A 15,211-nucleotide genomic window follows, 5' to 3' on the forward strand; every position below is an offset into this window, starting at 1 on the left:
CCACCAACTACAACATGCTTCATAATCATACCATGGTTTCGGCATCTAAAGTCCCAGCAGTTATCGTTACTATTGCATTTCCTGAATGTGCTTGGTTGAAAAAATCAGACAAAGCAAAATGGCAACAGTCGCACCTCGTAGCTCCATATGTCATACAACACACCTAACGTCCACTAAAGCACTATAAGCTGAAGAAAGAAGTGACTAAGAGTAACTAAGAAGTAATTCAGATCATCTAAGAGATAACTGAAAGTAACCGACAATAATTAAGCGGTAATTGAATGTAATTCAAAATGACATCAACATAGTGCACACATAATGGCTTTCACCGTCATCTTAACATGCAACAAGGGACCCTGTGATTTTCTTGTTCCATCAGTAGCTTGCACTCAACTTCACCACAAGCTTTATTTTCAGGAGCCAAAGGAGCGCTCAAGAAGGGAGCCATCTGCTGAATCTAGAGGCAAGCCAAGCAAGAGGGCGACCATCGGTCGGAGCAGGAGCGATTCATCGCACCGTCGAAAATCGACAGACTATTCCGACAGCCCTTGCTCCAAGGACGACTCCTTCGAGGCCGACTCGCTTCCGGGAGAAGAGTACGTGGACGACGACGAAATGAACAGGAACTGGAACGGGCCCCCACGTTTCCCGATGGCCCCATACAACCGAGGTGCCTCCTTCGGGGGCTACCGCGGACGGGGCATGTATTCGTGGAATAGACCCCCTCCTCCACTACAGCCGCCGTACAACCGGTACGATGGTCCCAGGTCATCCTTCAATACGTAAGTTCTTTTCCAGAATGCAGCGGACGCTAAAGTGCACGGGAAACTTGCAAAATTGTTCAAGAGAACTTTCGCGTGCATCTACGCTCGGTTGTAACCTAAGAACAAAAAATGCGGGAAGTTTGCACTAAGTTGCGCAAAGCTTAGCAGAGCGAAGCGGGTTGATCCTGCTTGTGTTTATGTTTATGTTTGTCAGTATTTGCCTACTTCTATAGCAGCAAATCCGAAGCTATGCTAGAGAAAATATTTGTTTCTGTTGTGAGTATTGTTGAAAGTTTGTTGTTTCTTTTTCATCTTTCAGGGTACCCTCTCCCTGCCCTTTGTAAAAAGGATCTGTGTTAGCCTGCTCAGCTTTTTATCCTTCTGAGCATAACAGTGCATTATATCAAAGCAGGTCGCTCATCTGTTGCAAATATCCATCCCAAAAATATACCGTGAAAAACATGTACACTCAAACGTCATTATAACAAAGTTGCATCTGACACGAAAATATGTTTGTTATATCCGAAAATTCGTTATAAATGTATATTCGTAACACTATATATGACAAGACTAGTATTTATTTACCTCGTTATAACCGATAGTTCGTTATATCCATGTTCATTATATCGAGGTTTGGGTGTACAGTCAACTGCCGATTTTTCGGACTGCCTAGGGACCACGAAATCGTCCGAAAAATCGGGCAGTCCGAAAAAACAAATTCATGCTTTTTTATTCCGCTTAAGCGGTCAAATCGCCACAGCCACGTCCGAAATAGCTTTAATGCCTCCAAGTACAATTATCAGGCATTTTAGTGCGCGCCCAGGCTCTCGCAAATACATTCGGTACCTGCCGCGAACCCCGCTTAACTACGTACGTGCCAACCGCCACTTTTACATCTCGTGATGAGCGCCGCTGATAACAGCAAAGTGCCGAATAGATTACGGCTATCTCGCATGAAGCGTTTCTAAACGATGACGCGGAACACAGACTGTGGCGGAAGAGCGGACGACTCGTCCGGCATTCCCCGATGCGTGTGCGCATATGCGCACACACATCGCCGCTGATACGCAGCATTTGCTGCCGTATCAAGCCGATCGTTTCTAGTTGTGTGCTGTACATCACCAACTAAACTGACGCCGTCACTTTACTGTTGCTGTATCGTACGCACGCATTTATCATGAAAGGGTTCGTGATGCGCACTTAGTTCTTGACCGCACACGGGCGCGGCAATGGCGAGCTGGTTTCGTCCGCGAAGGCAACGCGTCTATGCGGCGCACTTAGCGGTCTCGCACAAAGAGGCAGCAGGAATGGCGGCGCGGCGCATTTGGGCTCTCGCCTATTAAATGCGTGCAGTACGCATGCAACTGCGCTAGGCCACGTGCACTACCGAGCAGTTAACTGAAGATGCTTATCGTAAGGGTTGTCAGCGATTAAGTCGTACCGGAGCGTTTGCCAGCTGCCGCCATCACGCCTCCGTGCATTTCCGCTGCTTATCCGTAACATCGCCGCACGACGCCGCGATAGCGGCCCCTTTGAATTTCTGGTCTGCGTCACCCCATAACGCTTCGGCATTGCGGCAAAGCTGACTTTCGGACTCTGCTACTGTCGCACACAGATCGACTCGCGTACGCGCTGGTTCAAACCTAAGAGATGATTGACGCGGCAGAGGTGAGGGCTCCAATTAATGCCTTTCGGACCCACAATTCGGGCAGAAAGTCCGAAAAATCGGACACCGAAGAGTTTCAGCGTCCGAAATTTCGGACGTTCTTATACATTGACGTCTATGGGGCTGGTGACGGTGCCGCGATAGTGTCCGAATTTTCGAGCATGTCCGGAAAATCGGGCGTCCGAAAAATCGGCAGTTGACTGTACTGCGTATTTGCCCTTTGCCCAAGGTTAACCCACAGTGCGCTACTGTAAGTGTGCCTAAACAGTCCACATACACTTGGAAACTTTCTGAGAGCCAGTAAAATTGCTCTAGTGATGATGTCCCACCTACATAAAACTTTTTTTAACCTGGGATGTGTATGTATATGTGCTAGCGCATATAGGAGGCGGATAGTAGTTTGAAGTTTGTGCTGGTCTGAGTGTTTATATTGAGTAGACACTCCAGAATGTCCGGCCTGCATTACTAGCACACTGCATTTTTCAGCTGAGCACGAAACCCACAACCTCAATTGTCAGGTCTTGTTGCCAGCAAAACATTATTGCTGCTGTTCTTGTCCAGTGTAGTTCTGCGTTGAGCATGCTGTTGTTACCTCTTCCACAGGTACGGCCAGCATCCGCCGGCCGGTGGCCACCCACCGTGGAGCAACGACGACTACGACTGCAGCTTCGAGCCATATGGAAATGGCGGGTGGCAAGGCGGCAGCAATCGTTGGAATTGGGACGCCCGCAAAGACACGTGGCAAGGCAACGACGGTGCTAGCAGGGACGATGGTCATAGAGACGACGGTCATAGAGATGACAGTCGTAGGGACGATGGTCGTAGGGACGATAGTCGCAGGGACAACGCTCACAGGGACGATGGTCGCAGAGACGGCGGTCGCAAGTCGCGTCACCAATCGCCAGAAAGCGCACCAGGGACAGGTAGTCGCGGCGAGCGTACTGCCACTCGAGACAACAGGGAACAAGGTGGAGAGAAAGTATCAGCTCGCAGCAGCGGCAGTTTATCTAAATTGCACATTTCCAACGAAAAACCCTCTCCGGCCAGGTCAAGCACTGCAGTGAGTGCCAGGTTGAGGTCGAGTACTGCGGCAGCTATCAGTGTGCACATCAGCAACAGAGAGTCACCACTGTCAACAAGGTCTCTGAAATCGACGGTCGCAGGAACGACGGTGGCCGTTTCGTCAAAGGAACCGGCTGCTCGGAGAGGCGAAAGCGGTGTGAAGAGCGACTCGTCGTGCCAGTCTCAGAAGAAGGATTCAACGGTGCAGGAGCCAAGTAAAATCATTAGGATCCTAAAGAAACCATCACCCCAGGCACACTCCGTCAAGTGTGCCTCATGGAAGGCAAAACCGATGGTCAATCTGGGACTGTCTACCAGAAGCAGAGCACCGGACGTGTCTAAAGCTTTGGCAGGCTCGTCGAAAACAGGAGCAACGAGTTCCTCGACTCTGTCTGGCAAGCTCGTCAGTAAACCAAGGCTCACGACCAGGGGCAGCACTTTGCCCTCAGCGGTTCTCAGCAAGGCCACGGTGGAAGTGAAGAAGGAGCCCGTCGAGGACGTGGGAAGCTCAGGCAGAAGCCACCGCAGCAGCAGTCGTCGTCTTCCTCTAATAGGAACCACCTCATATTCGTCTCCTCCGAAGAGGACGACACAGACGCTCACGGCAAGGAAACGTCGAATCGACAGGCAAGACGGGATGATAACACATCGACGACCGAGAAGGCGGTGCCGAGGGCGAGGCAGATCGTACCAGTGTTGTCTTCCAGCCCGGAGAGGGGTGACGCTCAGGCAAAGAGGACGTTGATGAGCCCTAAGCTTGGACCGCTTTCGACCAAAGACGTGTACCGCAGAGATGTGCTGGACAAGCTGGTGAACTTTCCGTCGTCGCCGCAGGTGCAGGCACAGCTCAACAAGTGGATGATGGAAATGCAGAAGTCACAAAGGGTAAACAGTGTGCCACTGTGTTTTTATTCTTGTTTTGATTGCAACTCTTCATGGCATGCACTGACGTCATCTTAGCCAAAGCCACCATGTTGGAGTCCAGCGATGTCAAAAAGTTGCACATGTTGTGGTTAGACACTTTGGCTCTGCTGTATGTTTTCGTACACACGCCAGCAGCGTTCCAATTGTGTCTCAATGAAACAGAAGTGTGCAGTGTTCTGCTGCAAGTGCTTGCGCACACATCAGCACAACCCGTGGCATTATGCTACACTGATATCGTCCTATAGCTGCCATGTTGGAGTACCAGTGCTGTAGAATGCTGCATGTCTGACATCACGTACAAGGCATATGTAGAGTAAGGGGAAGGGGTAGCGGGATATAAAGAGGATAGCAGAAGAAAAGGAGAAACAGCCGGGGTCTCGTCCAGTCACAGGGGAAGGTGATGGTGAAGGAAGTCCAGCAAGTTGCGGCCGCTTAACGGTAGGCGGTGATCCTGGTCGCCTTCACAAACTCCAAAAGGCTGTGAAGAGCCTGCAGGTTGGGAGGTGAAGGGAACAGCAGGTCGTCCGGGGTCGCAGTGAGAAGGCCCTGTTGCCTGCAGGCAGTGGTGAGCCTTGAGCATTCCTACGCCAACGCTGGGCAAGCACAGAGGAGGTGCTCAAGGTGTCTCAGTGGTCGCCGCAATGTTCGCAGGCTGTTGAGAGGGGGCGGTCCCTTGGTGTGCAGCACGCCGCTGTCCACACGCAACCTGTGCAGAAGTGAAGGAGCGTTGCATGCTCCTGCTTAGTCATACCACCCTCCTGGGAGCGGCTTCGGACCCTTGCCATTGGCCGCTCTGGCGTCCGGGTGGACGGTTACGAGCAGTTGTTTCAAGTGCTGCCTTGAAAAATCAGAGACAGCAACTGTTCGTGTCAGCAGCAGACCAGGGTGATGGGCGGGTGTGTCAAGGGTGCCCGACATGTAGATATATATGCATATGTACCATCTTGTGCAGTACTTGATCAGACATGCATATTTCTCAATCTAAATTTGGCTAGTATAATCAGACTCTAGAAAAACAAAACTGCTTTGTATTTTTGACAGATGGGGCCACAGTCTCTTATACTCTAATTGAAAGTTCGTGCTTTTGGTCGGACATCACTGCAGACTTCATGACCATATTTACCTGCGTGATCACACTTTTAACAGCAGAGCTGTTTAAGATCGGAGTAGTGCCGTTTGTTGACCGCACAAAACTGGCGAAGTGGGAAAGAGTGAAGCTAAGAGAGGAGGAAAGCCGAGTATAGCTAGTGTGATGCAAGGGTAGGAGAGATGGAGGAGAGTAAATGCATAGTATAATATAGCAGGCGGGTGGGAAAGAAAAGTGAGGGTGAGGATAGAAAGGAGGGGATAGTGTATAGCATACATAGAGATATAGCATGCATACAGATAGGGTAAGCTATACTATACATATAGTATAGCTTATCAGGGCAAAGTGGGAAGGTAATGAGGGAGAGGAGGGGATGGGGTTTAAAGCATGGTCATGTATAGTATATCAAGAGATGGGAAAGGGAAGTGAGGGGAGGTAAAGGAGGAGAAGCTCGGCAAAACATGGCCATGTATAGTATAGTATGCACCTTGTCAACGAAGGCACCCTGGGTGCTGCCAAAATCCTCGGCTGTTAATATGCGTGACCCCCCAAAAATGGGAGGGAAAAGAGGAGAGGGTAATGCATAGCATATCCATGTATACCAGTATAGTATATCAAGGGGTCAAAAAGGAATGTGATGGTGCGAAGTGAAAGGAGAAGGGGGGGGTATAGCATAGTTTAGCGGAGGCGAGTGTGGGAGGGAGTTGAGTTGGAGGTTGCAGACATGTTAGGGAAAGCCACCAGTTCTGCTGTTTCCTCAGTCTTCGCACCACTAGGGTGTAGGTGCCCCAAATTTTTCGCTCTAAACGCTTGCACATATTTGGGGATGTGATCACGTGCAGGGGAAAGTTTCTGAGAAAAGAATTTGTAGTATCAAGGAAGTTTCAGGTTAGACTGGGTCTACTTTTGTAATCAGTCCACACGTGTCTTGCACTAGAAAGTTGTTAAGGATTCACACCAACCAGCCTGCCAACACAGTGATCTAACGCTAACTCTCTACTATTGCCTCACAATGTTCCTGTCCTTTGTATCGAGCCCTAGAATGCCACAGTATGCTTCAAATGCGTGGACTGTTTTGTGCAAGGCACGGTTTAACCAAGCTCTTTCGCTTGTCCCTCATCGATTTGCGCAGTCGGTGATGCCGCGGAAGACGATGAAGCTGTGCACGACACAAGCCCGCCTGGGGCAGGACGATGACCCCTTGCTGGGCAGCATACCCAGCATCAACTTCGACGTGCTCGTCAGGCAGGTTGAGTCGTGCGAGCTGCCCGAGGAGATGCTCAAGAGCCTGATGCACGCTCTCAACACTGATGCGGAGCAGCCTCACTCGACCGCAGGTGAAGTGCCGCCGCCAATCGCGACGGGCCTCGGCTCGAAAGGGAGCGGTAGTCAGCGCGCAACGCCGGAGTTGAGGTCAAGTCCACTGTCCACGACGCCCTCGGGCAGCAGCAGCGTGGCTGCGAGGTCTCCCGCCACAAAGGCGAGTACGGCCCTCGCGAAGAGCTCAAGCGCAGCTGAGAGCCCCAGTGCGAAGAGTGCTTCGGGCAAGTCCGTAAAGTCTGCGGCGGCACCGAGCTCAACCGGCACTTCGTCTTCGGAGGATGAATGTGTAGTGGTTCCAGCGCCGAAGAAAAAAGTGGTGCCCGTGGTGATAGACTCTGACGAGCATAACCCTACAGATGAGGAGGACAACAGGCCGAGCACAACAACACCAACAGTGAAGGTGTTGGAAGGAAAGGTACGTTCCAGCACTGTTTATTATTCATGGCAACGTACAGCAGGCTATGAGTAAACGGAAATCTCTTAAATGGAGCTGCCGCTAATATGATTGGTTTTGTACTTGGATTCTGCACGCTTGTTCATCTCTCTGTAAACTGAACGCATTTTCCTGGTCCCTTCCTGTTCCATTTAATGAGATTCTACTCAATGTGTTTGCATTTTTCATTTGAAGGGGTCGTTAATGGCATTTTCCCCAGGGACACTAGAGTAGTGGTAGTGGTTGGTTTCAGGATGAGAAAGATGCATATTTCTGCAACACATGAGGGATAATCATAACATGCAATATTTATCATAATCAGTTTTTTTTTTTGTAGAATTGTTAGGCTGCTTAGAAACATGTGGATTGCATCATGGTTGTCTGTATGCCTTATTCTTGTTTTTCTTTTTTCTATGTAAGCCTCAAAACTGCGTTAATGAGCTTTTCTTTTTTCTGATTTTCTTATGTTTGTAAAACAATGTACGGGTATGCTTAATATCTGTGCTCTGCGGATTTGCATGCCAAGGAAACTGAGCACCAGGCCTGGGTACCTTCTTTCCTCTTTAGAAAAACCGGTTCGTGCCTTGAAGCACTGGGAATCGAACTCAGTACCTCCCACATTGGAGCTGACACTAGAGTGAATCATTAAATCGGTTTATATTCTTGGTGAGTTATCCTTTGACAGCTCAATTTGCCAATTGCTCAATCGAAGGTTTATTATTAGCCGAGAAAGTAAAGGTCAAAGTTCTCATTTCTGAATTTTGCAGTGAAACCCCAGCCGATGAAAGTCGCTGTGAAGTCACGGATATAAGCGTCTTTCTCACATATTTTGGTGACATTGGCTCAGTAAAATTTTCTGAAGCTTTTCAGGTGAGGCCTCTGGCTTCCTCAGCACGCAGTGTTTACTGATGAAGAATTTATGTAGGCCCTAGCAATACACCTTCAAAACCTGTGACATTGCAGCAGTTGGTGCATTAGAGAATCTCAAGGCAACAGTGCTACCTTTCGTTTTTTTTTTTTTTTTTTGCATACACGTGGCATCTCTCATGTGCTTGGTACAATTTTTTCTTTAAATTCATATTCAGGCTACACCACCATCACCAGCACCACCACAGTCTGCTCAGTTGTCATCGCCACCACCGGCACAGCAACGCAGTAAGCAGGTGCGCAGGGTTCAGAAGCCTGCTCGGAGAAAAGGCAGGAAACCTTCCGGGAGTGCGGACAGCACCCTCGTCGATGGCGCCGCGGCGTCACCAACGCCTTTACCGCCTGTCGAGCCGAGCAGCGACGAAACTGCCGCGGCAGAATTCCCGCGGGAGTCCAAGAGGCCACCGTCGAGGTCGAAGAGCGCCACTCCCACCACTTCCAACAGCTGCACTGCCTCCACGCCCGCCGTCTCGTCATCGGGAGCCACGTCGATCAGCTGCGTCAGACGTCGTTCACAGGCGTCAGTTTCGCCATCCACATTTCCGGAGGTAATCTCCTGTGCCAAGTTGTGGCAAGAGTCGATAGAATTGGGAGGATCATCCGGGGAGTCCTCTTGTCACGTAGGGATGGGCGAATTCAGTTGAATCCGCATATATCGAATTTGCTAAAAAACAGGAGTTCGATCATATCATATACTTCTTTGTAAAACTTTTTTAAAATTTTACCGTATTTTTGGTTCAAATTTTAGCACACAGGTTGGCTTCACGGCACCGCTTTATGATAATGCAAGGAAGGCGGCTTACGGCAATACACAGGGGTTTTTCATTATTTTTTATTTTCCATGGTTTGGAGTGGGGGTGCAGGTTATGGGCAGGGGCGGGTTGTAGGTCATAAAATCCAGTATTGATCTGAACAGCTTCTCAGCATCTTCATACACAGCCACATGTACTCGTCAGGCACCGGAAGCCTCCAGTCTGCCTTGCCCCTAACATTGGCGTTGTTTTTCAGTATCATGCTAAGCGTATTTCTTGGGATGCTGTACACAGCGGTGACATCAGACTTCTTTTCTTTACGTTCGTCTGTGTTCATTAGCACCAGCTTCGCGGAGAACAGCCAGGTGCTTCCATTTTACGGCAGCCATTGCATCAACAGACGGCGACCCCGCACGACAACCACGGCGTCAAGAAATCACGGGAAAATGCACGCGATGGCAAGCGATAGTTCCTACTCGCTCTGCGTGGCACCCTGGTAATCACACCGCCCACTCTCCCCCAAATGCATGCGGGAAAGTCCCATTCCGTGAGAGAAAGCTTACTTTTTTGGTGTTTTTACACTGCCCAGTGTTCTATATCTGAAGTGTTCCGGCTATTTTTGTTCGATGTAGCCGTAAATTTTCTTATTCATTGATGTTAAAACATTGTCATGCTCGACACTTTAAAATTTGCTATATTTATCGCATATAAGTTTGTATAACGTGCTTTTAGACTTAAAAAGATATATTAATCAAGGTGCAGGTAATATGTGCATTTACATTGACGCCTAGCTTCGAGGCAGTGCGGATATCTCCTGGATAGGTGATTTCATGGCATAGCACCCTTCACTGCAGTGAAACCACTTTTCTAGGGTGCTACATGCGGTCTACTCATTTATTTCGAATAATTTAAATTTGTGTCGAAGCAAATTTGAATATATAATATTCGTTCGGATGTTCAAAGCGCTCGAATATTCGCCCATGCCTGCTCTTGTGCAGCCCGCTGTCTTCGTGTCATGCTCAGTGGCAGTGCTTCCCAGAGTTCTCCAGCTGTACGAGTTGCGAAACTACCATGTATCAAAATCCGGACACGCCATTGGCCGAAATCTCCGAGGTCTACAGGTTGTGGCACCACCTGTTGGTGAAAAAAAAAGCTAATAAATGGCATTTTTGTGAGTTCTTATGCACAAGCCTGCAAGCGATACTCAATTGATAACAGAGCAGTTTGTTTACGTTTGGGGCTTGCATTTTGCAGATGATACTGCGTCATAGAACTCTTCGACCTTTCTTATTCTTGCTAAAGCAACTTGCACAATGAGTGGATGAGATAAGCAGCACTGCAAAGTTCACAACGACGGCAGACAAGAGCTACGCAGACGAATCAATGACAGCAAAGACTGCAGTGATTATGGCAATACAATGTGTTTTATGTCATCTCTCCCAGGTGGCACATAGGATTTGTTATGTTAGCCTCGGCGGCAATGGGAAGGAGGAATGCTGCGATAATAAAGCACAGAGCCGTTATGGGGATACACTAGGTGCTTCAAGGTCTGTGGAAAGGTGTAATGGTTCCGGGGCTTACATTTGTGAACTCAGTGGTGTGCATGAGGTCAGAGGTACAAGGCAGGAATAGATGTGAATCAAAGGACTGTGGGACGCCTCGCGTTGGGCACTCACGGGAAGACGACAAATGAGGCTGTAAAGATGCGATGTGGGATGGGCAGGTTTTGAGGTGAGGGAAGCTCAGAGCAAAATAAGGTTCAGAGAGAGGAAGGAGAGTAGATATGAAGGAGAGTAGATGGGCAGGGAGGGTGTTCTGTTATTTGTATAGGAAGAGTGTGGACACACAGTGGAGAAAAAGAACTAGGGGACTCACTAGTAAATATACGGCTGGTAGTATAGGCGATATGTCACTAAAGAGCATTAAGGGACACTAAAGGCAAATAACAATTTATGTCAGAGAGAAAGCTCAATGTATGACAAGTCTAAAACGGCAATATTATCAAAAGCAGTGCCCTACTTACCGAGAAATTAAGTTAAATGTATCACACGATGAGCGCCACGAGCGGCACATTTTGGAAATGATCCCGATGACGTGAGAGAGTCCGACTGCAATTATTCACTATTAATCAAACTGCTGCAATAAAAAAAGAACCTTCCGTGCATCAAGAGACGTAATAAAAGGCTGCTTGTTTGTTTCTGTTTGATTCATGGAAAAAAAGAACCTCTTTGGCGTTGGCATGGGGAACGGCGCGCGTGGTTCAAAGGTTCCATTTTCGCCGAACTGCGCTTCGCCTGGCACCCTGCTTCGCTCATACGGTCGCGTCTCAAGTGGTAGTTCCGGTATCGCGTACTGCCGCGTGTGTTTTGCACGCTCGTGAAAGTCGCTCTGACAGAAAGTTCGACAAAATGCGGTATGCATGTGATGTTGTCGGATCCCCGAATGGCGCACGCAGCCAGTGCACGCCGCCGCGCAGTGAAGGCGGGCAACGTTTGGCACGGCAGCAGTGACGTGAGAAACACCGCTTTCAGGCAGGTGATTTGAAGCGCGCTAACGCGATGCGGACCACTAAAACGTGATTTTAATTCAAAATAAGCGCTTCCTTGGCACAAAAGTAGCACTACGAGGTTTCTGGACCGTTATTTCAACAATTAACGTCGACTTAATATTTGCCTTTAGTGTCCCTTTAAGCGAAAAGTCAGAGAGGCGGAGAGGAATTATTGGATAGCAGTGATGGAAAAAAAAAAAGACGGCTTTGAGTATCAACGGAAGGGGCGAAAATGAATTAAGGAGCGAAGCATTTTATGATAATTCAAGGGGAAACACTTTACCATTTGAAGTGAACATGACGGAGCATGTTCTGATTGTATGTGGATATATCCACCCAGGTGTGTGTTTGCGCGCAAGCCTACATGAAGCTTTGGGTTTTAGGGACAATAATGGAAAGCTGAACACGTCCGTGATAGAAATAAGTAAGAGACGGCTAGAGTATTGGTGGCAGAAAAGTGGAGAGAAAGGACAGAAATAAATAGTGGAAAAAATAAGGTCATTTTGCCATAAGGGGCAGAATGCTAGGCTGTGAATTTGTTTTTCTTTGTGGTAAGATCGAATTTATCGAAGTAGACAAGGGATTAGGCCAACTTGAAAAAAATGAGAGTGCTTTTTTTTTTTTTTTTTTTCGGGCCTGGTGGCGCATGTTACTGCCCCGTTATAAAGGGAACACTCATAGCGTCCATCCATCCATCCATCCTCTGCAAGTTCATCAGTGGGCATGTCCGAATTGCGGAACGGAGTTTTGCAACTGGCATGATTGCAAAACTCTGGCGCTTGCTACATCCTTTCTGTTTGTGACTCGTAACATCTCACGGTCTGTAAGGACATCTTTGGCCTAATTCGCACAGCCGTCGCCCTACGACGTCACCATTTGGTGTCCATCGCGAGGGAGCATTTTCTTGCTATTTGTGCATCGAAATTAGGATGCTAGCATTGTTAAAAGCATCGGCCAACGCCATTGTCATACAATTTTTAGATGATGCAGCGGAGAAAACGTTGTTGTGTGACGGACGGCGGTGTCGCGACGGTGACGTGACTGAGCGTTTGATGGCTGTGTGAATCAGGCCTTACGTTGTGCACAACCCTCATCTTAACTGCTGATGGAGTAACTGCTGTGCCCCTTTGTGACAGCTTGCCGCAGTGCGCCAGCCATCCGCACACTGGCCGCTAATTTCAAATAATGTTTCAGAACTGACGTATTTTAACATAGTGTTCCTTTACTACCACTGCCCTGGCTACCACTTTCTCCTAGCCAGCCATGCATAGAAAATGCCATGCATGCACAGTCATTCGTGGCAGCAGTTGCTAGGAACAGTATTTGCTAACTGTTAGCACTGTCACAAAATACTTAGCTCTTCGAGGGCCGATTTTTAACGGTGCAGCCGTTTAAGCTAGAGGTAAGGCCATTTAAGTTCACACAGAACTTGGCGGGTATGCACCACAGAAAGCAGAAAGTGGGTATGGGCCAAGCAGCTCCTAGCATAGCATAACCATGCATGGTACAGTACAGCAAGAGGGTAGAGGAGGGGAGAGCAGGAAGCATAGGTTAGCCATGTATAGTATAGTATAGCGAGGGGTGTGAAAGGGAAGTGGGGGTAAGGGGGAGGGGAAGGCTCCCAACTTGCCTGTTTCCTCAGTCTTCGCACCATTAGTAGTGCATAGCTGCCTAAATGTTTTCTTTTGTTAGTAGCGAAGCTCCTTAGGCCCACAACCCGCCGTCGCTGCCGCAGCTCCCTTCTCTTAAGCATCGCTTTAGGTTGCAGTGGCCGGCGATTTAAGAGGAAGCGTTTAGGCCTTGAGCGGTTTGGTTCTAGTGCACCAGAAATTCGAGGTTAAAAGGAATAAGCTCTGTGCACAACTGGTTATAATGGTCGTCTTCACTTTCACCACCTTTATCGTGGATTGTGAAATGACAACCATCATTCTAGTGCACTGCGGGTGCTTTGTCGAAGGTAGTTGCAGACGCTCTCCCCACCCGATGCCAGCGCAAAAAGACAATGAAACGCTGCACACGCCAAACACCGCGCGAGGCGTTCTGTCGCCCCCGTTGAAGCTCCCCGCCGCATCACTGCACGCACCCCTCTCCCACCTAGTCTCCCTCTCCCTGCGCTGCGCTCGCTGCACACTCACTCGCTCAATCGTTCCCGCCACCGAGCGCAGCAGACGCTCTCCTCATCTGCCCCCACCCTACCACCTTCATGAAAGACAACAGCGAGATCAGGCGCATAGTCATTTGCGTGCCATTTCTACGGAGCTTCGCTTATCAGTTGTATTCGTACACGGAACAACTGCTAGTCTTTAAAAAAACTTTACCAGACGGTCAAGTTACTTTATTGCTCAATTTGGATGTACAAAATGTGGAAAGTTGCGAAAAAAATTGTAAAAGAAGTCAGCATCACTCAGTACCGCACATTGTTCAATAGTATTTCAGAGTGTGGTATTCCCTGAAACACGTGTCTATGCACAGCACCTTATCGCAGTCTGCACACATAAAACCCATGTCTGTTCTCCTCTTGAAGCAGCCAGTTGCATTCGGCCACATGCTGCTTTGCCGTGCATCTGAAGAACTCGAAGGAAACTCGCTAAGCAAGGAGAGCGAAAATACCTCATGAGCGTCAGCAGTAAACAAGCTAAAAAAGGATGGCAATCAACTTCAGCCGCCCCTGGGAGTAGCAATAAAGATAAAACTCAAGTTACGCGGGCCTCTGTTGCGATCGTGTGGCGATACCGAAACCATGAAAGGCTGTTGCTGCAGACTGCGCAACATGCTAAAGCCAGAAACCAGTTCTGTTTACAAGAAGGTGGTGCAAACAAATTTCAAATGCTTCTTGTAAGTTCTAGAAGGTGGCAGCACCTCCCAGTGTGCATGCATCATGATTATGGCGCGAAGTTTCAAACGAAGGGTTGAAACTAGGGGTGTGCGAATATTCGAAATTTCGAATATTTTTCTAATAGTGTTTGCTATTCGATTCGATTCACACTGGAATTTTACTATTCGAACTATTCGAACTTCCCAAAAACAAATACAGTCAACGTCTGATTGAAAGTGACCCCTTCAGATTTTCAACATGCTTTACCTCATTCTCATATTGCGGCAAAGCTACTTAGCCAAGACCAGTCAACGTCCGATCGGAAGTGGTCCCTAAATTTTCACTATGCTTCACATCATCACACCCCGATATTGCGGCAAAGCTGCCTTTCAAGCTCCGTTACGATCGAACTTAGCCAAGAGACAATCAACGTCTGATTTAAAGTGGTCCCTAGATTTTCAATATACTTCACCTCATCACACCCCGGTATTGTGGCAAAGCTGCCTTTCAAACTCCACTATGGTCGAAATTGCTGGTTCCAACATGGATATGAAAGATGTGGCAGAGGTGGGGGCTCAATTAATGCTGTTTTGGACCTGAAATTTGGGCAGGAAGTCCGAAAAATCGAAAACCGAAGCTTTTTAGCATCCAAAATTTTAGATGTTCTTACATGTCAATGTCTACGAGGCAGATTTGGAACTCCGGACTTCAAGGGAGCACACCCTTGTCCACCAAATCAGTTAGGCTTCCACAAAAGTTGAAAGAGGAGGAGAGGCTGAGGAAACGGCATCTTTGCCTATCACGTGTAAAGTGTTGTCGGCAACACTTTGATTGCACCAAATCATGTAAATAAATAGAATTCAACCTCTACATTACCTCATTCTTGATAAGACAACTATGAAACACCACC

The 15,211-nt window shown here is 48.3% G+C and overlaps 1 protein-coding gene across 1 annotated transcript in view; it reads left to right on the plus strand.

Annotated features, from left to right (window-relative positions):
* Positions 1-318: 318 nt before the first annotated feature.
* The window catches only part of LOC119374059 (uncharacterized), a 73,307-nt gene continuing 58,414 nt past the window's right edge, over positions 319-15,211 (plus strand). The window contains exons 1-5 of the mRNA XM_049411196.1: positions 319-782; positions 3,034-3,775; positions 3,922-4,377; positions 6,636-7,241; positions 8,345-8,734. Coding sequence (XP_049267153.1) covers positions 319-782; positions 3,034-3,775; positions 3,922-4,377; positions 6,636-7,241; positions 8,345-8,734 — 2,658 coding nt within the window. The remainder of the gene's footprint in view (positions 783-3,033; positions 3,776-3,921; positions 4,378-6,635; positions 7,242-8,344; positions 8,735-15,211) is intronic.

This window comes from Rhipicephalus sanguineus, chromosome 11 (genome assembly GCF_013339695.2).
Source record: "Rhipicephalus sanguineus isolate Rsan-2018 chromosome 11, BIME_Rsan_1.4, whole genome shotgun sequence".
Taxonomy (NCBI): Eukaryota; Metazoa; Arthropoda; class Arachnida; order Ixodida; family Ixodidae; genus Rhipicephalus; species Rhipicephalus sanguineus.